Genomic DNA, 21,081 nt, shown 5'->3' with positions numbered 1-21,081 from the left:
AAACAATTAATTACAACTTAATTTATTGCAATTCTGTTATTTAAATTACAATGGATTCTATTAACAGGTAACCATGAGACCAAGCTGTCAAAAAAGGATCTAGGCACTCTTACTTTTACAAGATATGCTCCTCCCGCAAAAAAACAAAAAATATCAATTAGGGGATGGGGGAGGAAGAGAGAGGGGTCATCAGATAGAAGAGAAACTACTACTGGATTTGGGAGATTAGGGTGTCTGACAACAATACTCCAGCCTACTGAAGAAAATCAAAATTTTATTCAATATACAAATTATCCCAGAAGAACTTCCTTCTTTGGAATAAAAGGTTGGAACAAAGTTAAGTTTTTCACTTGGACAGCTGCAAAATGAATAAAAGTAAAAAGGTCAAGGAAAAAATGAAAGAGCAGGTTCAACTTGGAAGACGGCCTGATGAGTAGTCCTGTTAAGAACTTGGACACAGACACTGCTAAGTAGTGGCAGTGGAGATTGCAAGAACAACAGGTGCTGAAGATCAGTATTTGGATTCAGACCTCAAATTCTGTCACAGTTAGAGCCAAAGAGGATTCTGTCATCAACTTCCTTGGAAGCAGAAGCAGGCCTGACATCCTGGAGCTCTATCTTTTGGTCACTGTAATAAGCTGCTCCATGGGGGAGGGACATGTTGCAAACAACTTAAACTGCACTAAACAAGGTTAAAAAGAAACTTTCCACATTTGCAGTCTTCACAATTCTCATCTCAAATCTTCTGCTACTTATTTATTAGGTGCTGGTATTAACTTCCCTGTTGTGCAGCTTCTGGGTACGAGATAGTGAGAAGCTGAAGATAAGTACAGGGGAATACTATGAGCACATTTTAAATGGTGAGAGCAAGTATGAGGGGCTAGGCATGAAATGCCCAAGTTGGAGCCCTAGGCAAGACCAAATAAATGCAACAGAGACAGTAAACTAGTATCTCATTTCCTGTCTGAATAATAAACTAAAAGCAAAAAGGGAATGGTAGTTAACCTTCCTAAATCGCTCTAGGTGGCAATTACCATTCTCTTTGTGAAGAGCAATTGTGGGCTTTGGACAGGTATCACCTGGGCCAGGGGTAGGCAATGTTTTTTGGCCAGAGTGCCAAAAAAAAGACAATGTCTACTTTGCAAGGTGCCTGAGTGCCAACATACCGGAGCAGCTGTTTGCAGCCTCCCGGCTGCAGCCGGCCCAAGAAGCCTGGTCTACTTGCAGCAGATCTTGTAGCCTCCCAGCCACCTGCTGGGAGCAACCTGGGCTTCGTGGCTGGCTGCAGCTGCTTGCCAACAAAATGGCCCTGCGTACCATGCTCAGCACATGCGTCAGGAGTTGCCAACCCCTGGCTTAGGTTGTTTCCACTGGTCTTCTTAGTCCTCAACCCTGCATACTTTCACAAGTGAGCACAGGCTCAGTAAATTGCAGATTCAGATATTCGGAATGATGATCCCTGCTTGAGAGCTACCATTTTGTTACGAGTACATAACATAGTGCCCAACACAGTGAGGCACCATTTTCCAAATGCGGCTTCTAATGATAATGAAGAACCACCATGTGAATCTATACAGGAGACTCCATCTAAAAAGACTAGAAAACCAGACAAACTGAAGAATACTTTCATATGAATCTGAGATGAATGAAAGAAGCTAGACTGAAATCATAAGAGAATGAAGTCTTCTATTAAATGCAAAACTGCCTGATCATGGTGTAGGCCTCCCTTCAACTGAACCTTCCCCCTCTGGAGTTGCACTTGTGACAAGCTACAGTGTCCACTGAACACATTTCACCTGGATTCACATAGACAAGCAACATAACGGTATCAATTTTAGGTCACTCAATTAGGACAGAATTTTATTCGATATAGCAATGAAGGATTTCATATCCAAGGAGCTACCCATTTCACCTTTAATTTTAAATCAGAAGTGTATCAACAGTGTCCCAAGCCCTTCTTTAAGAAAGTCTGTACAGAATCAATAGGTATATCCAAAAAATTGCAGAAGACCCAGATAATCCATTTGAAAGGCTTCTAGAACACCTGCCAAAATGTACCATTTGTATATCCAATAATGTAAGGGCAATCCAATTACTTACTTTTGGCCGATTTGGACCGTGTGCGTATTCCCTCATCCATATTGAATATTTCTTCCCCCTTTACCCTAATATCCTGAAGTCGTTTATCATCTGTGTTGATGCCATATTGGAGGAGTTTACACAATGCAACAGAGCTGAGGAGAAAGAAGAAATACAATACAAGTCTCCCTTTATCTTCTAAAAAATCCAAAATTCAGGAATCAAAATAAAGCGCATTCAATTTTCAGGCTTCCTCACAAAAATTTCACTCTCTATAGTTGTTCACTAACTCAGAAACAAAAATATTTCCTTTTCACACGTGAAGAACATGTGAAGAGGGATGTAGTTCCAGTTGCAGACATTCAGGAAGCACATCCTTCTTTGCTTTTTCCCCTAGTTTGTCCATAATAAGTCTCACATTAATCCTGTTTAAGCCTAATTTCAGAAGAATAACTTTCAGCCTACATTTATGTAAGGTCCTGCAACCATTTTCTTAGCATGTCATGTTGCCGAGTTATATAACCAATTTGATAACCAAACTATGTCCTGTCCATTCGTTCAAAAATCCTGCTACCTGTATGGGACCCTAAATGCGAGAGGTGCCTACGTACAACACACTGCGCTAGCTCACGCAGACTTAGTCTTGATGTACTAAAGGCAGACAAAGTTCTTTCCGTGAATCTAATATCTTTTATTAGACCAACTTAAATAGTTGGAAAACAATTATTAAGCAAGCTTTTGGGTTCAAAAACCCTTCGCCAGGCTAAGGAAGTTTCAGCAGTTGGTGTGTGCTTTTCCTGGATGGAATGAAAAGTGAAGAAGCCGGAGGCTGGGCTGGTATGCACACAAGACAGGCAGTTGGTGAAAATGTAGACTGAGGAGTCATTGTGGGGGGGAGAAATGATGAATGGTGGAGATGTACTAAAAAGGCACACAAAAGAAAAGAACAGGTAAGAGAAAACAGCTACAGGGTATAAGTAATTTGATGGTTCTGAATACTTGTTTGGTGCTTTTCTTTCACGTTATTTAAAGTGATCAGAGGAAGCGTACAGTAGTAAATAAATGCTTGCCTATCTTGTCCCTCCCAACTATACAGTTTATCCAATAAAAGATATCACCCACAAAAATCCTTGCTTCTCACATTTTTCCTGGACTATCATGGCTGTAACATCATCCCAACACCACCTAAAAATTACAGTAATTTGGCACATTCCAACCAAAATGGAAATAAAATTAGACAAACAACTAAATCTACAGTCAGAGCTGCCCCCAGCAAGGTGCGGGGCCCGGGGCAAGTAAGCCCATTTGGGCTCCAGACACGAAGAAGCTGCTGCTGCCACCGATGCCAGTGGCGGCGTCGGCAGGTGGGTAGCAAGTGGCTGGATGTGGAACCATCACTCTGCCCAGCTCTGCGCCACCACTGCTCTGCCCCACTCCACCGGGCTCCCTGAAGTGCAGGGTCCGGGGGAGTTGCCCTGATTCATGCCCCCCACTAGGGACAGATCTGCCTACAGTTTATTAGTGGCTTCCTGAGGGTAACACCTGGGCAGAAATCACATGCTGGGTAAAAATAGACCGCCTCTTTCCCCTGAGAAAAAGCCTTTTGTCTTGATATCCTGCCCATTGTCCCACGTTAAGTACCTGTGAAGTATGCAAGATAAAATGTGCCTTAGAGTTTGGTTTATTCGAGTTAACTGCCAGAAGGGCAAAGTACCTAAAAAGAGTTATGCTGCTTTTGTCTCAGGTTGACTCAACCAGAGCCACCTCAAATGTAGCATCTGTTTTCATACTTGTTCAGACACTAGCATTTATATGAAACCTTCTCCTCTCACTCTATGCCCAAAATCTTGTAGACTTCTTAAAAGAGAAAACAGCAAAATCCTCATTTTCCCCAGAGACCTTTGCAGCCAGCCCTGACACCACAAAGCTTAAGGTCCCCTGCCTTCCCCTCATTTTTCCAGTGATTCTCTCTCATCCCCTTACTAGTAAAAAAAAAAAAAAAAAAGGAACTTTATGGTGACCTAAGCCTGTCCCCTAGCTCATACCTTCTGTACCATAACAACCTGAAGACCTTCTTATCCCAAGGCTCAAAGTGCCATTCCTGAACCTTGGCTGCCTTTCCAACTATAATCCCATCTCTTATTTTATATCACAAAATATCAAAAGCATTCAATTACATCTTGCCCTTCTCCCCATCTCTGCTGTTTCTAATATTGTTATATTGTTTAATATTGCTCGATACCTTTCTTGATATATTAAGCAGTGTTTTGACATACTGGGTAAAATTTACAAAAGCACGTAAATTATTTATGGGCATGTCTCTTTTCAAAAGTTATTCCGGAACTCTGAAAATTGGGTCCTACTGAATTCCAATAAAATTGTGGGTTCCTAGAAGACAGGGTCATTTCTGGGGCTTGGATATATTAGCAAGTGCTATCCCCTGCATGTTTGCAGCACCACATACTGTACAGTCTGGTGTTTTCCATGCTGCAAAAGCATGCTGCCCAAGCATGCACTGGGCCAGGTTTTTTCTTCCTGCAGGTTTTTGGTTTTTTGACCCCTGGATATCTAGCAGTCAAAAATACCTGCAGGGGAAAAAGGAGCAACGCACACTTGGACAGTGCATGCTGCTGAGAAGCAGAGCTGGGCCACCTGGAGCCGCCAGTCAGGCTCCACACAGCAGGATAGTTGTGGCTGAAGCCCCGGGAGGTCCCCAGAACCCCAGGTAAGGCTGCTGGGGCAACAGAGGGGCACAGAACGGAAGAAATCAGCTCGAATTAAAACAGCGGGTCAGTGGCAGAACGGCACTGTGACTCTTGCACCAGGGCTCACCCACTACAACAAACAGCTTCCTACTCTACCCATGTACTTATCAAATTTACAGTATTAGTGAAATAAAACACAGAAAGACACTAAAGCAAGGTGACAACACACTTAAAATTCCCGAATATGGGACCAAACACTAAAGCACTAGAAAGGCACTTAACTTTTTATAAAATGTTACAGAGGCAACTACGGACAGTATCATTTCAGTTGATCTGCCACTTTCCCTTACTGATGGTCTGGATCACACTTGAAATATCATTGTATACAGTGCTTTAAAACTGTAAAGCACCGCATAAAATGCTAATCAATATATCTATAAGAGTAGCACTCACCAATTCTTACATTTATGTTCCTCACAGATCCTTTCCTAAGCATTTTTTTCTAGTACATTCTCTACTTATTCATTAAGGCAGGGACTCTGTCCCAGCACAGAAAAGATCAAGCAGTAAACAGAAAAAAATATGCTTAAAGTTTCCAGTTCTGCAACTGTGGCCCTCTCTCTCCACTTACTAAGGTGCTGTTCAGTGCAGCCTGACAAAGAAGGAAGAGATTTCAGTCCAGCATTGAAATAAGGTATGACCCTTGTTCCACGCAGATTAAATTTATTCCAGTTTATACAATGTCTTACCTGACCTTGCCTTCGTACTGTCCATAAAACAAGTGCTGGCGACTCATCCATTCAGCCATTACAAATTCTAAGGCAGGCTTGCCAGTTGGCCCAGGAAGACTACACAGGAACTCTAAAAGTGGCTCCAGCTGAGAGTGAACCAGGTGAGCAAATACCATGATCAAAGACTACAAAAGAAAAAAAGAACACTAAATGTATATATTTAAGAGCCTGAAATGCTTTACAAAGCACAAAGATAAAGGGGGGGCATGTTTTTGACAAAGCACTGTGTCTGAAAGCATTGTGGGCTTAACACTAGAACAAGGCAAAACAAAAATCCCTTAGGAAAATAGTTCACTAAGTAGGAAAGCAATTGCATTCCAGTGGGCACAGATGTCGTTAGAGTAGCACACAAGCATGGCATAGATTCTCAGGATGCCAGCCTGAAAATGCATTACACAAAATCAAAGGGATGCACAAGACAAGAAGATCAAAATAGAACACATTTCCATCCATCCCATTTCATGAGAAGGGATGGGATTTTGCCAGTAACCAGTGCTGCTGCCAAGCAATGGCAAACATTTTTCATCTTTCTAAGAAGGAATATTTCACCCTCCTGCTGCATTTCAGGGTACTCTACCACACAAGTATTGCCTTTTCCTCTGCAGGGCTGCTTACCTTCAAAGAGATCTAGCACATTCTAGGTTAAGAGGCCTGGCACACAAAAAAAAAAAAAAATCAACCCACCACCACTCAGGAAATCTTTATTCTCCTGAAATGTTTACCATTACAGACGCACAGATTAAAGTCAGAGGCATCAACAAGGACAAGAAGTGCAAAGTCCTGCACTGGGGGCCGAGTGGCTGGGCAGCAGTTCTGCAGAAAAGGACCTGGGGGTTACAGTGGACAATAAGCTGAATATGAGCCAGCAGTGTGCCCTTACTGCCAAAAAGGCTAACAGCATACTGGGCTGCACTGGAAGGTGTGTTGCCAGAAGGACAAGGGAAGTGTTTATTCCCTTGTCATTGTACCCCTGCTAAACCAGGTAGGACAACTGACACCCAGGAAAAAGCCAACCTATTAAATGGGTACTTTGTGTCGGTCTTTCATCAGCCCTATGGGATGCCCATGCCCATTACGGGACCAAGAGGTTCGGGTGAGGTAGATCCCCTGCCCTCCATCAATGTGAACACCTAGATAGGCTGGATACCTTCAAGTCAGCCAGCCCTGACAGTCTGCACCCCTGGGTACTCAAGGAGCTGGTGAGCATCACAGCCCAGCCTCTAGCACAGATCTTCAAGAATTTCTGGCGCACTGGTGAAGTGCCTGAAGACTGGCACTGTGGTGCCTATCTTCAAGAAAGGGAGGAAAGTGGATCCGGCAAACTACAGGCCCATCAGCCTGACCTCTATCCCGGGGAAGGTCTTAGAAAAGTTTATTAAAGAGGCCATCCTTAATGGACTGGCAGATGCCAACATCCTAAGGGATAGCCAGCATGGGTTTGTTGCAGGTAGGTCTTGCTTGACCAATCTCATTTGCTTTTGTGACCAGGTGACCTATCACCTAGACAAGGGAGAAGAGATTGATGTCATATCTTGACTTCAAAAAAAGCCTTTGATTTGGTATCCCATGATCACCTCTTGGCAAAACTGGCCAATTGTGGCCTTGTATCCACCACGATCTGCTGGCTGAGAAACTGGCTCCATGGTCGGACCCAGAGCGTGGCGGTTGATGGAAGTCAATCATCATGGTGCCCTGTGACCCGTGGGGTCCCCCAAGGCTCTGTCCTTGGACCCATACTGTTCAACATCTTCATCAATGATGTGGACACTGGAGTCAGAAGCAGATTGGCCAAGTTTGCCGATGATACCAAATTTTGGGGCAAAGCATCCACACCAGAAGAAGGTGGGTGATTCAGGCTGACATGGACAGGCTCAGCAAATGGGCGGACAAGAACCTGATGGTGTTTAACACTGAAAAACACGAGGTTCTCCACCCTGGGAGGAAAAACCTACAGCATCCTTACAGGCTCGGCAGTGCTACACTGGCTAGCACTACAGAAGAAAGACTTGGGGGTCATCACTGACCACAAGATGAACATGAGCCTGCAATGCGATGCTGTGGCTAGTAAAATGACCAAAACGCTGGCTTGCATCCATAGATGCTTCTCAAGCAAATCCCAGGACGTCATTCTCCCCTTGTACTCGGCCTTGGTGAGGCCGCAGCTGGAGTACTGCGTCCAGTTTTGGGCTCCACAATTCAAAAAGGATGTGGAGAAGCTTGAGAGTCCAGAGAAGAGCCACATGCGTGATCAGAGGTCAGGAAGACAGACGTTACAACGACGGGCTGAAAGCTGTGGGGCTCTTTAGCCTGGAAAAGTGCAGGCTCAGGGGTGATCTGATGGCCACCTATAAGTTTATCGGGGTGACTACCAGTATCTGGGGGAACGTTTGTTCACCAGAGCGCCCCAAGGGATGCCGAGATCAAACGGTCATAAACTACTGTAAGACCATTTCAGGCTGGACATAAGGAAGAATTTCTTTACTGTCCGAGCCCCCAAGGTCTGGAATAGCCTGCCATCAGAGGTGGTTCAAGCACCTACATTGAACACCTTCAAGAGAAAACTGGATGCTCATCTTGCTGGGATCCTATAACCCCAGCTGACTTCCTGCCTTTCAGGCGGGGGGCTGGACTCGATCTTCCAAGGTCCCTTCCAGCCCTAAAAAAAGTAACAAAAACATTCTATTCAGCACTGGTGAGGCGACATCCGGAGTACTGTGTCCAGTTTTGGGCCCCCCACTACAGAAAGGACATGGACAAATTGAAGTCAGCAGAGGACAACGACAATGATGACGGGGCTGTGGGACATGGCTTATGAGAACAGGCTTGCAGAATTGGGCTTATTTAGTCTAGAGAAGAGAGGACTGAGGAGGGATTTAATAGCAACCCTTCAACTACCTGAAGGGGAGTTCAAAAGAAGATGGAGCTGGACTGTTCTCAGTGGTGGCAAATGACAAACAATGAGCAACAGTCTCAAGTTGCAGCAAGGGAAGTTTAGGTTAGATATTAGGAAGCATTTTCTCACTAGGAGGGTAGTAAGACACTAGAATAGGTTATCCAAAGAGGTGGTGGAAGCTCCATCTTTGGAGGTTTTCAAAACCCAGCTAGACAAAGCTTTGGCTGGGATGATCTAGTTGGGGACAGTCCTGCTTTGAGCAGGCAGTTGAACTAGATGACCTCCTGAGCTCCCTTCCAACCCTCATTTTTTATGATTCTTTGAACTGACTTCATTTATCTGTGGTTATACAAGTGGTAGCAAAACCAAATGAATAAAGTAGGTCAAAGAGTTTCTATTAGTAATTCCCATTTCACATTAAGTAACTTCTGATTAAGATATGCTCTAGTTCAAACTACATCCACCTTGATTTAAAAACTTTAAGTAAGAATTCATCACATCTTTATGCAACTTGTTCTAATGGCTATTTACTTGCAGTCTTCAAATATTTGCATCTCATTTCTGCTCTAAGGGTATGACCAAACATATTTAACTGCTTTAATAAGGAAAGTGGAGCTATTGCTCAGAAGCATGTTTCAGCTGTTATATTTGTATGGTCCTGCAGCAATCCAAGTTATATCTAAACTACATGTTTACCCTAATCAACGCAGGTTAAAGTTTACCCTAATCAAAGCAGGTGAATGGTTTTGCTACACCTGAATCATCGAAGAACCATACAAACATAACCGGTTTTATCCAAGCAGCTTATACTGGTACCCTCCGATATCAATATACTTGTTACATCCATCTATAACCTTAGATTACCTATCCTCAGCTCCCGGGCACTGGATCTCATTAGACTTGTGCAGGTCATTAAAAATGCTACATGCGATGAAAAACCTTCTCACCATTTATACATGCAACAATTGCACTTGCTCTCCTTGCCATGGTATCACAACCAACTGAACATGAGCTCCCAGTGTAACCTGAATACTGCAACCTTTGAAGAAGAGGTGTTGAACACACAGCCCACAGGCCATCTCTGCCCTGTTGAGCTTCCAGGAGGATCAGGAATTCCAGGGCAAGGTAAGCAGCAGCACCATTAATCCACACAGCTCCTTGAGCAGACACAGATCTGTTGTGGCTGCTAGATCCAGATCTGGCCCAGAAGGGGCTTCCACAATAAAATCACTAATGACCTTGCATTTGGTTGTATATTATTTGAATGAGCTTGGTTTACCAAGGGATCCAAATAGCTCTACGTATGCGACAGTATTCCTGTACCTGTATTAGAACTGCTTCTATAAAGAAGTAACAACCCTTCCTACTTCTACTTGAAGCGTACTTTATTGTCGTAAGTAGTCAGCATGCCTAGAACAGACTAAGAATTCTATCTTCCCTCTTCAGGACACCTCAATTCTACGATCAAAAAGAAGCACCAGAGCAGATGGCGGCCAAAAACAGCAATGCAAAACTGAATCCATGCTTCAGATATCTCAAGAGAGGTAAATGTGTTCGCAGAGAACAGGTTTTTGTAGCTCAACTTCCCTGGGAAAGTATATGGAACCTGCAACTGCATAAATGGACAATAAATCAAGCAAATGCTTTAGTACCAGGTGAAATCTCTGTTCCTGCTACTGGTAAAAGTTTCCACTGAGTCTTCAGCTTACTTACCTGCATTACACTGAGTGTCTCTGCTTGTTGCATTTTGCTAAGGATCGCTCTCAATATCTGGTCCAGGTTCTCTCCCAGCTCACTTCCTGCTTTGGAAATCAGCGTGGAGACCAGTCTGCCCACGAAAGCAGCTGTGAACTCAGAGGTCCGCGGATCCAGAAGTTGGCTCACTACCTGCATCACGTACCATAGCCCATTGTGGCCTTGTTCATCATGCCATTGCGCAATCTGTTCTAATGCTACTGAGACATATGCACGTAGACACTCACCACCATTCTGAAAACAAGAGAGAGAATTGTTGTTAAGACTGTCACTGACCACACTGTAGACTCCCAAGCAAACAAGAACGCCCATTCACTACATCAGAAAGCACCCTAAATAAGAATAGCTAAACGTGACACCTTGTTAAATATTTAATTCTTATTGAATATGCTGCAAAATGACCACCGATAGAAAGAATGATTTAATAAGTCATACACACTGCTATGTTCAGGCAGCTCTGTATAGGTACACTTGGTAAAAATAAAGATAACCTCAAGTGCTTATATCTGCCATTCTATGCCAGTAGCCTGGTATTCAAATACATTGTGAGGGATTCTGACCACCTAAAGACCACAATAGCTAAGAGTGCAACATGGTATGAACATGGTCAAATGAATCCTACAATAAAGCTGGACCTTCTGTATTTGTTTAAACAAAAAGAGTGCAGTGCCACAATACAGCATGCAGTGTTTTACCTCATTCTCACTGAAGTGCTGCCAAAATTTATGTTTGGCAATAAGAAAGGGCAGATGGAACCAAAGAGCTGCTTCTCTCCATTTTTAAGATTAGGTGGGTAATTGAGCTTCAAATTTTAACTAAAAACCTTGTTTTAAAAGTGGAAAGGCTCAGAGAGCTCTGTCTCAAACCTGGAAGTCCCACTTGCTTAAAACTATGGCATGAACAAGGATCAGCAGAGAACGCCAACAGGCAGAAAATAGAAGGTGTTTTCTGGTACTACAGATACAATTTCCTCTTTCTCTTCTTCCACCCAAAGATTGGGATTTTGGTGGAAGAGAAAAGGAAGGAAACATGGATTAATAGCAGTGACCAGGGAGGAAGCATTCACCACTCATAGAATTAGCTGCATTAAGCAGTAATTCTGAAGCAATCAGGATTTAACAGTAGACAGTGAAATCTGCCCTGAACACCCCCATTCCCCTAACTGGAGCCAGAAAGACATGGCTTTACTCCAGTTATTTCCTTCTGGCTGCCAGTGAGCAAAGTTTGGTTTCCCTCTAGGCAGAGTGAACCCCCAAAAGACTAGGTTATGGTACGATGTCAAGTGATTCACCTGTGTTATCCACCACCTTGAACTAACGTGACCCTGCACTCCCTCAGCTCCATCCCTACGGATGTTACCTGCATGGTAGCATTGTCGTCTGTGTTCAGGCTGCACTGAGCCACTGCAGGGAATGCTTGGCAAATCAAGAGCTGGGACAGAGGTGGTTTTGTATTCCTCACAACTGTGGTTAATATATCAATAGAAGTCTGAAAGGGCAAAGCAAAGAGAACACTTTTAAAAAACAGCAGCAACAGTGCAGTAACTCAGCATTTCCCAAGGTTTGTGGAGCACCTGCAAAGGCTTCCCTGGAAATGTAGAGGGAACACAGAACTGACTCAACAGGTCCCTCTATCCTGCCTTGCTAACATGACAAAGCTGAAGAGACTGTTGAAGAGAACTCAACTTCCAAAAGTCTTGGAAAAAGCTATTGTTATTAATGAATGTAGGAGACCACTGCCTATTAGAGTCACTGTAGAAACAGCAGTCTTGGAGAGATCAAAATAGCATATTTCTACATCACTAAATTTCTGTTGTCAGTTAACCACATCCTACAGCTGCAGCATTTTCCTTCTGCAAACAGCACATTAATTCTGCAAGTGAATGCCTGCATTCAAACAGCTGTTAATATTTACACCATTCTTTTCCAGGAAAGAGTTTTGGGGTGACTAATTCATCCATTTCACAGGACTCCATAGCCTATGACATTTCCTTGTCAGCCATGTCAGGTTGGCATAATCATTCAGATTTAGGAACAGGACGGTGTCCAGTTGTTCAGCTGTCATACCGGATGTACATTATACCCATCAAAATGGCATTTTACATACTAGGAAGCAGAGTGTATTAGCCTGATGGAACAGCAAACTACCACGGCTGTCCCACTTCTGACACGTGACATAACTCATTCACATATAGCTATATTTCTACACAGTACTGAGTGATACCCCTGGCGCTAGTACACCCCAAAAACACAAACTTTCCAGAATCCTTATACCACCAGTTAGCATAGAACTGATTCCTCTACCAGTTAATTCAAGTGTTAATTTAACACCAGAAGGCAATGGAGGGTATATTTATGTATTTCCCAAACTATTACACTCTACATTCTTCCATTTAGTTTATAAAGAGCCAATAAAAAGATTAGTATCTACTAATGCAGGGGTGGGCAATAATTTGGGCTGGTGGGCCACAAGGAGTTTTGGAGAGCTGTCATGGGCCCCTGCACAACAGCTCACTAAACCTCCCTATGCAAGATGGGGCCACAACTGGGTGGGAAGCTGGCACGGGAACGAGTAGGCTGGCACAGGTGCTGATGGCAACAGTGGCAGAGAAGTGCCACAAGGTAGCCCTGGGACAGACTCCAGATCCTGCTTCTTCCCACCACCATCCATCATGCCCATAGCAGTTGGGTCTGAAGTAGGTGCTGCGGGGAACCTAATCCCCCTTCTGGGGTGGGCTGGGGCCATGCGTTCAGCCTAAGGTTTGGGCCCTGCCTACACAGACCCCAAGGAGAAGCTGGAGCCACTACCCGGCTTCAGTGGTAGCAGCCCAGGCACAGAGATGGTGGCAGCTCCTTCCAACTGCTACCGCTGCCAGCCCTAATCCCAGTCCCGTTGAGACCCACTAGGACCTGCGTAGGTAGAGCCCAAGCCCTGGACTGAGTGCACAGTCCCAGCCTGCCCTGCGTTGGGGGAGGGGGGTCGTTAAGGTCCCTGTAGCACCCACTCTGGACCTGCCCACCCTGGCCATGATGAGCAGTGGCAGCAGGAAAATGCCAAACCCAGAGCCTGTGCCAGGGCTGTCTTGCAGCTCTTTCCTGAAGTTGCCACTGCCACCAGTGCTGCCTCCAGGCCCCCCACACCTAGCAGGGCAGCTCTGGGTCCCATTTAGTCTCACCACTGCTGCTAAGGCCAGGGCAGGCAGGTCAGGAATGAGCACTACAGGGACCCCAACCACCCATACAGGGTCTGGGGCTCAGGCCCTGGCCACAGATCCTGGATGGTTGCCATGGGGCTGGAGCCAGCAGCAGGGGCAGCCGGAAGAAGCTGCCATGGCTGCTGGGAAATGGAGTCTGGCTATGGAGCTACCCCAGCCCGCTGCCTGCCCGGGGGTGGCAAGACGCACCACAGGCCAGACAGTGCCCAGGCCAGGCAGGACTGAGGGACCCGCCATGAGTTAGACAAAGTCCCTCTGTAGGCTGGATCTAGCCTGGGCTGTATTTTGCCTATCCCTGTACTAATTGTTAGACAAACTGGTCTAAAAGATTACTTATCGATAGCCACAACATTTTTAAACATAGCTATCATTTACTAGCCACAGATACATGGAATCCTAATTTGATGCTCTTTACATATACACAGTTGCACATACAATACGTTTATAGTGCACACAATGGTACACCCATGTGGGAAGATGCAAATATCTTGATTTCCAACAATTTGTGGCTGTATGACATGCATAAGTGTGTGTTCTACTGGAGAATTCTCCACTGACTGAAAACTAGCACCATATGTTACAATATTTCAAATAGTAAAAAACAGCTAATAACATTCTAAAGACCACATAACAGGTGACTGACAAAATGCAGATCCCAAGGCTCTAGCAAATCCTTCTGTCCTCCTTGCATGTCTCCCTTTTTCCAAGAAAAAGTTTCTGTTCATCATTTAAGCAAATGCTTACGGGTAATGTAAAGGCATCCAATCTTTTAATACCAGAAGAGACTAGTAAAGCAGGAAGGTGCAAACCCTATCCTTTAACCTGCAAGACAATCATCTGCAGCCAAATACCTTCTCCCATAATACTTACTGCACAAAGTCCTGCTGGAATCTTATCAGCAGGAGCCTGCATGATGCTGACAAGAGTTGGGATTAATCTCATCTGCATCGGACCTTGGCAGGCTTCTATCTGCGCCAGCTCTTTGAAGATATCTTGGGCAAGAGAGGCCACAACTGGATCTGAAATGAGAAAGCACAAGTTATGAAGACAAATTCACAGATGTTTGTCTCAAAAGGGAAAACTGGAAATTTCAAGACACGTTACAGAAATAGCTTCTACTGGATCATCCAATTACACGGCCATTTCTTTTAGCCACACTAAAGAAAACAAAATTACACAGGAAATGAAATTCTTCAAGATTTACTGCCCACAAAACACATTCTCAATCCTTACTAAAGGAGGGAAGTGTGCTATTCATTGCTCCAGGTCAAACCAATTCTGTATCTCCTGTATAGGCCCCAACAACATGCAGCCGGAGCCAGCACCAGCATCTCCTGTTCTGGACCACTGCTTGTCCCAGAGTCACGGAGACCATGTTCTTTAAACAGGGGTGTTCAAAGATACAGCTTGTTTTATGTGGCCAGTGGGACTCATAGAACAGCTGGGAATTCAGGGGCAGGGCCAGCTGGCAAATTCCCAGTGACAGAGCCCTGGTGTGTATGTGTCAGCAGCTGGCTCACAAGGGGCCCCCTGATATAGGCCCCTACCCTCTATCAAGGTGATAGCTTATGATGTTTCCTTGTCAGCCATGTCAGGTTTGGCATAATCATTCAGATTTGAATCCAGCTGTTCAGTTGTCATACTGGGTGCACATGGTTTCCTGAACACTTGTTACCCAGTCAGGATGCCTGTTGTGACGCAAGATTTGAAATAAAGTATATTTTTGGAACAATTAACTAAGAGATGTAGTAGAGATGTAGTAGGTTCATCATCACCTGAAGTCTTTAAATCCCAAATGGCAACTTTCTAAAGTAGTGGTTGAGTTAACTCATTAAATATGGGCCAGTTACAGAAATCAATGAATGAAATTCTCTGGGACTTAAGGAGAACTTGCTAACAGCGACTCCTTCTGGCCTTAATATATGAAACAATGCATTTCTGAACTGTTTCTCTGTAAATTTTAAACACAAAATTTAAAAATCAACTTTACAAGACATTAAGCTTAACAAGGGTTCATATGCAAAAATAGCCATATTGTAAGAGACAAACCTTAGGCACATACCATTACTATACTTAAGGAAGATTGCAATAGTGAAGGGACAGATCTTGCTCTCCACACTTGCTGTAAAAGCTGGATCTACTGTACAGACAATGCAGAGTGTTTCCATCACAAGGTTTAAGACTTCTGAACTGAACTGAGTTGCCAAGTGGATCAGTCCATCAAGAATACTGGGAAGGAAAGGCTGCAATACATGTGTGCTTTCAGAGCTCTTCAGCTGGTCACAGTAACTAAAGAAAAACATGGCAGAAAACAGAACTTCAGTTCTAACTAGAACAGGGGTGTCAAATATGCTACCTATAGGCCAGATCAGGCTCAAGAGCATTATCATCTGGCCTGCAGAGCTCCTAAAAGGGCTGAGAATTAGGCAGCAGTGGAAGTGGTGGTGGTATTGACTCCAATGGCTCCCTGAGCCAGCAGCTCCAGCACTGCTGTTAATCCTGCCACAGAGTTTCGGGGTACATTGGATAGCAATTAGGCAAGAGATGGTAGCATTAATCCTAGGGGCTCCTGAGCAGCTCTGCCCATTCAGGAAGCCACAAGCTTAAACACTGCCATCACATGTCCAAGAGAATAGAGTCCTACTGGGTACCTGCTTTGAGTAACAATGATTTTAAGCCCTGTGGCTCCCTGAGGTGACACAGCAGCTGCAGGCTCTTGAGGAGTTAACACCTCTGTTGCTACTCATCCCATCCCATTGCTCCCCAAATAAATATGTAGCAGGGCTCTGTACCTGACAATTCAGTGGCGGGACAAGTGAGACTGCTCATCCTGTCGCTGGAAGTGGGACCTGATCCAGCTCACAAGGAGCACTGCAATCTGAATCTGGCTAGGGGGAAGAAGAGGGAGCCTGGCTGGACCTGGGAGCAGGAACTCCTGAGCCCTAACCTATGCCAGTCTCCCCCTGTACAGGGGGAAGACAGAGATACGGATGGGCTCCTCTCCCTCTACTGCTGCTGATGCTCCAGGGAGCTCCTACAGTACCTGTGGACCCTCCCCTCCCCACTCCACCCCCAACTATCTGCTGCTGCAACTCCACGTTTACCCTCTTCTGACAAACAATGTACCCCTTCCTCCATTTCCACTGTTTGTCCATAATCTGAAAAAGTCAGATTGTGCTTCTCTTTTCCCTCCTGTGTGGGTCTGAGTGTTTGCGTTTTGTTCGTCTAATCTCTCCTTCTCACCCTGCCATGTGATCATAGGCAGTGGAAGGCTGGGGCTAATGGGCTCAGCCCCCTCAAGCATGGGGCAACGGGTAGGGCTACAGCACAGCCCAACAGCGAGCTCCAGGAGGCTCCAGCAGGGGTGGGGAGAGACACACACACAGCCAGGTGCGTGGATCACTGCCCAGTACGGCAGGAAAGTGCCTGTCCCACCCTTCTAGCTAGCCACCTTTGCCTTTCCTCCCCACCTCACCCTCACACCACCTCCCAACCTGCACCCCAACACAGAGTCACCCCTCGAGCTCAAAGGACCCTGCAACCTCAGCAACCCATGGGGTCCCAGGGCAAAGGAGAAGGAGAGCTGGGGGCACCTCTGCCCTCACAACCACCACCACCAGCCCCTTCCAGCCCTACTTGCTTATAGTCCTATGATCCAGTACCTCCTTTTGTCCCCATGCTTTCTTACTGTGGTGTTTTGAAAGCATTTGTCATACTAACTTTCAACAGCATATCTTACATGGTCAATTTGTGTAGTTTTAGGCTGGTTTAGAACTTTATAATGTTTTAAGAGTCAAACCTGCCCCTCATTTATAAAAGTCCACCTCCAAAGCACACCTCAATTTTCCTGATCTATAGCACCAGCTGTATTAAACCATTCCTTCTCAAAAGATTCTTTTCCATCTACAAGGTCAATCATACTGTGTGGTCTACTTACCCCCAGATAGCCCTGACTGCAGAAATCCGGACAGAAGGGGGCTGGGTCTCATGAAGACCACTGACTGTAGCCTGTAGGAACTGCTGGATTAGTTCTGGAGACATAGCCACCGTGAAACGACTGGCAGCCCAAAGAGCTCGGCCCAGCAGGAAAGGAGAGACTGAAGGAAGAGAAATGTTTTAGACTAAGTTTTGCAAATTTAAGTTTAGTATTTTTTTTCTGCATCCAAATACTCTGCTCTCCCTACATGCAGTATTTTATAGGAAGGTCTTCTACATGTCAGAGAAGACCATTAAGGCAGGGGGAGGGGCAATTGATCTCGTCTGCATGATGAACTCCAAACAACCCAAGCTTTCATTTTTTAAAATGTTCCTACTTTCATAGGTGTTAATCAAACCTTCGGCTGGTAACACAAATGTATTCAATACAATCCTATAAAGGTCTCCCAAACATTGAAACAGACGGAATATGGAAGAAGAATGAAGTTCACGACAATGGAAATTTGGAAAAAGGAAAAAAAAAGAAACAGACCAAATTTCAGACCTTAACTCAAATGACCTTCTTCTCAGAATGAAATTCAAAGTGTTTGGAAATGGCTAAACAACAGGAGGAAGGGTGTTAATTTGAAGTAAACTCAGAGGAAAGATAAGAAATAAAAGGGGGGGAGGGAAAAAAGATTTAAAAAAGCAGGCAAATGACTTCAATACAATTATATTCAACATCCTACTAGTAAAGTGAGTACCAAAAAGGGATGTGGTGCCACAACTTCAGAAGGGGCACTTTCACTTAAAATGAACTTAGTCAAAATATTTAAAAGTGAAATTCATAGAGGTTACACAGAAGCCACTCAGACGCACAAACATGGACGCCTTCAGAACCACAGTTAAACAGAAAGGAAACCAGGCAGGCAAGGGGTACACCAATATAGCTAAATAACAAGATTAATTTGGAAACCAGACTGTAGAAAAACCTATAGACAGGGGGTATAAGTTACAGGAAGCAAAATGAAGTAATTTGAGAGCCAAAATTGAAACTTCAAAGAGCAAACTGCTCAAGTTAAAAAAACAAAACAAAACAACTAAATTAACATTGTTTAAGTATATCAGAAACAGGTAAGCTGTGAAGGAAGTAATAAGTACACTTGATAAACCAAGGGTTAAAGGTAAGGACATGGCCAAAATGTTACGTGATTTCTCTGCGTCAGCCTTCATTACTGGCAGTGTTGGAGATACTCCTACCTTCAACATTCCTTTATGGTAATAAAGATGAGGCTTTCACAGAAAGCCATGGATCAGAAGAGGTGTGGAACAAACTGACCATTTAAAATACAATCCAGATTGGGGATTTGACCATCTAAAATACAGCACAAGGTCCAGATTGGGTAATGGGGTGATGATTAACTTAAGTGTTCCTCCCCTATTCACACCTGAGAGAAATCAATCACTGAGAATTAGCATCCAAAATGGGCATGGTTTAATGGCCACTCAAATAGGTTGTTGGGCCCTGGGGGGGCACAGGGGTCAGGCTCTTCCAGGTGGTGATGAATTTACATGTTAAAAGGAGAGGTTTGTAGCAAGTATGACTCCTGGAAATAGGCTATTCAAAGAATATTTTTCACAGCGGGGAAAACAAATGAGACACCATTGAGATAAACCACATCCAAAAGATTGGATTAGCAATCTTTGTCTGAAAGGATGTAAATATTCTCCTGGTCTTAACTGGATCAGGAAAGACATCCGGTCTAACTGATGCACACCATGGGACAGGAAGTTATTTACATATACAGGCTCCCCAAGAATTCAATGGAATTATGCAGTCAGGTAAGAGACCATATTTAATTAAGCCTTGCCATGAGAGCAAGCCTTCGACTTCAGTTTTCCCAGACACAAGGGGACATTTTCATTCAGGTTACTAGCTGACAGGAGAATTTGCAACAGCTGCTTTCTAACCTGTCAAGCAGAGTAGAAGCTGACATCTTAGGTTTAAGATGCAGGGTTAAAAATCATATTACTATTTTAATGTTTCCTTTAGTTTTTTTTTATTTTTGTTTCAACACATTGTTACTGATTTTTATGACTGCTCTTATTTTTATTATAAATTGTTTTGTTATCTCTCATAACTTTGTCAGTACATTCATTTAGAATTTTAGAGCATCTGACCAAACAGGCAGGCCTCTTCTTCAGAGGATGGGACCTGTAATTTCTGAGTACAAACTGGATAAAAGGAGTGATTCTTTAAACTGGAAAAGTCTCTTCTGCCAAAAGCTAGCACCAACCTGGGTGACAAAGGTAAAACTGATGTACCAAAGGCCAAGGAGATGGCTTCTGGCACATCTCCGTGGCCAAGCACAAAGAGTAGAGGAGTCTGGGGCCGAAGGACACCCTGAAAGTGTGAGTGCACCCTAGGGTACATCTCAAAGGCACAACTGACTGAATTCCAGGTTGGGGAGTGTTGCATCACACAAGCTCTTTATACCACCACTTTCCCATAAAGGGTGGCAGAATACACTAAGTCTAGATTTAAAAAGGACTTAAATAATTAATTATAGAGCTGTAAAAAATCCTACATGTATATTGAAAGATCAGACGAAATAAGTGAAAATACAATCAACCACCTGAAAGATCATGGTAAGATCTAACCATAAAGGGGGGTGGAAATCAAGTCTTCGAGTCACAAAAAGTAAGGCTGGAAGGGACTCAGCATGTCATCTAGTCCGACCTCCTGTTCAAGGCAGAATCATCCCTAACTCACCCTAGACAACAGGGCTGCGAGAAGCTTCAGGTGCCGATTTGATTCAAAGGAGATTCAGTCCAATTCGGTGGCCAAATCTATGAATCCAGATCGAATCAGGGAACCAATTAAAAGGACCGAATCGATTCAAGCTCTCCGCATCTTCAGAAAAGATTCGGAGAGCCTCGATGATTTGGGCAGTCCCTGGTGGCTGCAGCAGGACTCGGAGCCAGTAAGTAGGGGACGGGGGAGGGGACCATGGGGGGGCCCCCTGCCATGCCCCATCCCCTGCCTGCTCCCCCAGCCCCACGCCATGGCTACTCCACCCCCCCCCACTTGCAGTGCTTTAAAGAAAAGCCCCACTCACCAGGTGCTGCCAGGCAGGGGGGCAATCCCCACTGCATGGGGGGCTCTGCAACATGTAATTAGTTGTGCTCATCTTAATTTACTGACACATTCAAAGAATTCTAACAGATAAGAGTAGCAATTGACAATGTCTTAGTATTTCCAAACGGGTTTTGAGACGGTCATGGAAAAGACTATTAAAAAGATTAGAAATCATGGGATAAAAGGCAAAAGCTTTGGCAAAAGTAGCAGATGGGAAACAAAATAGTATTAAACTAACAATTTGTTATGGCACAAGTTGACAGTATGCGTTTCAACGTGCTCTTCTAGATCCTGCTTTATTTGCAATCTGGAAATAGGGATGACCAAAAACACAGCAATAGTTGCAGATGACAGTTATTTAGGTTAGTCAGGAACAGAATGCACTGAGAAATTAAAAGTAAAGTACACTAAACAGTTTAAAATATTCTGGTGCTACTGGAATCTTGAAACGTTCAAAGCACCTTATAGAGAGTGGAAAAGTCCTTCAAAAAGTTCTCCAAAATTTTTTCTCTTCTACCCCAGGGAGGTCCTGCAAGTACCAAGTCATCTACATATATGCAAAGCATTTCAGTAAAATATACTGGCTTACT

General features: G+C 44.2%; 1 protein-coding gene across 3 annotated transcripts in view; it reads right to left on the bottom strand.

The window, feature by feature from the left end:
- Positions 1-21,081, bottom strand: part of IPO9 (importin 9) — a 60,628-nt gene that overhangs the window by 9,157 nt on the left and 30,390 nt on the right. For all 3 annotated transcript variants that reach the window (XR_016438855.1, XM_090025230.1, XM_090025232.1), the window contains 7 exons: positions 17,375-17,534; positions 15,500-15,726; positions 14,308-14,456; positions 11,583-11,711; positions 10,182-10,457; positions 5,534-5,700; positions 2,101-2,234 (listed from right to left, as the gene is read on the bottom strand). Coding sequence is in view for 2 of the 3 variants with exons in the window: in XM_090025230.1 (XP_089881356.1) it covers positions 2,101-2,234; positions 5,534-5,700; positions 10,182-10,457; positions 11,583-11,711; positions 14,308-14,456; positions 15,500-15,726; positions 17,375-17,534 (1,242 nt within the window). In the remaining variant the exon portion in view is untranslated. The remainder of the gene's footprint in view (positions 1-2,100; positions 2,235-5,533; positions 5,701-10,181; positions 10,458-11,582; positions 11,712-14,307; positions 14,457-15,499; positions 15,727-17,374; positions 17,535-21,081) is intronic.

This window comes from Crocodylus siamensis, chromosome 13 (assembly GCF_052110815.1).
Source record: "Crocodylus siamensis isolate JL-2025a chromosome 13, ASM5211081v1, whole genome shotgun sequence".
Lineage (NCBI taxonomy): Eukaryota > Metazoa > Chordata > Crocodylia > Crocodylidae > Crocodylus > Crocodylus siamensis.
Note: the sequence above shows the minus strand (reverse complement) of the source record. Positions and strands in the feature narration are given on the sequence as shown.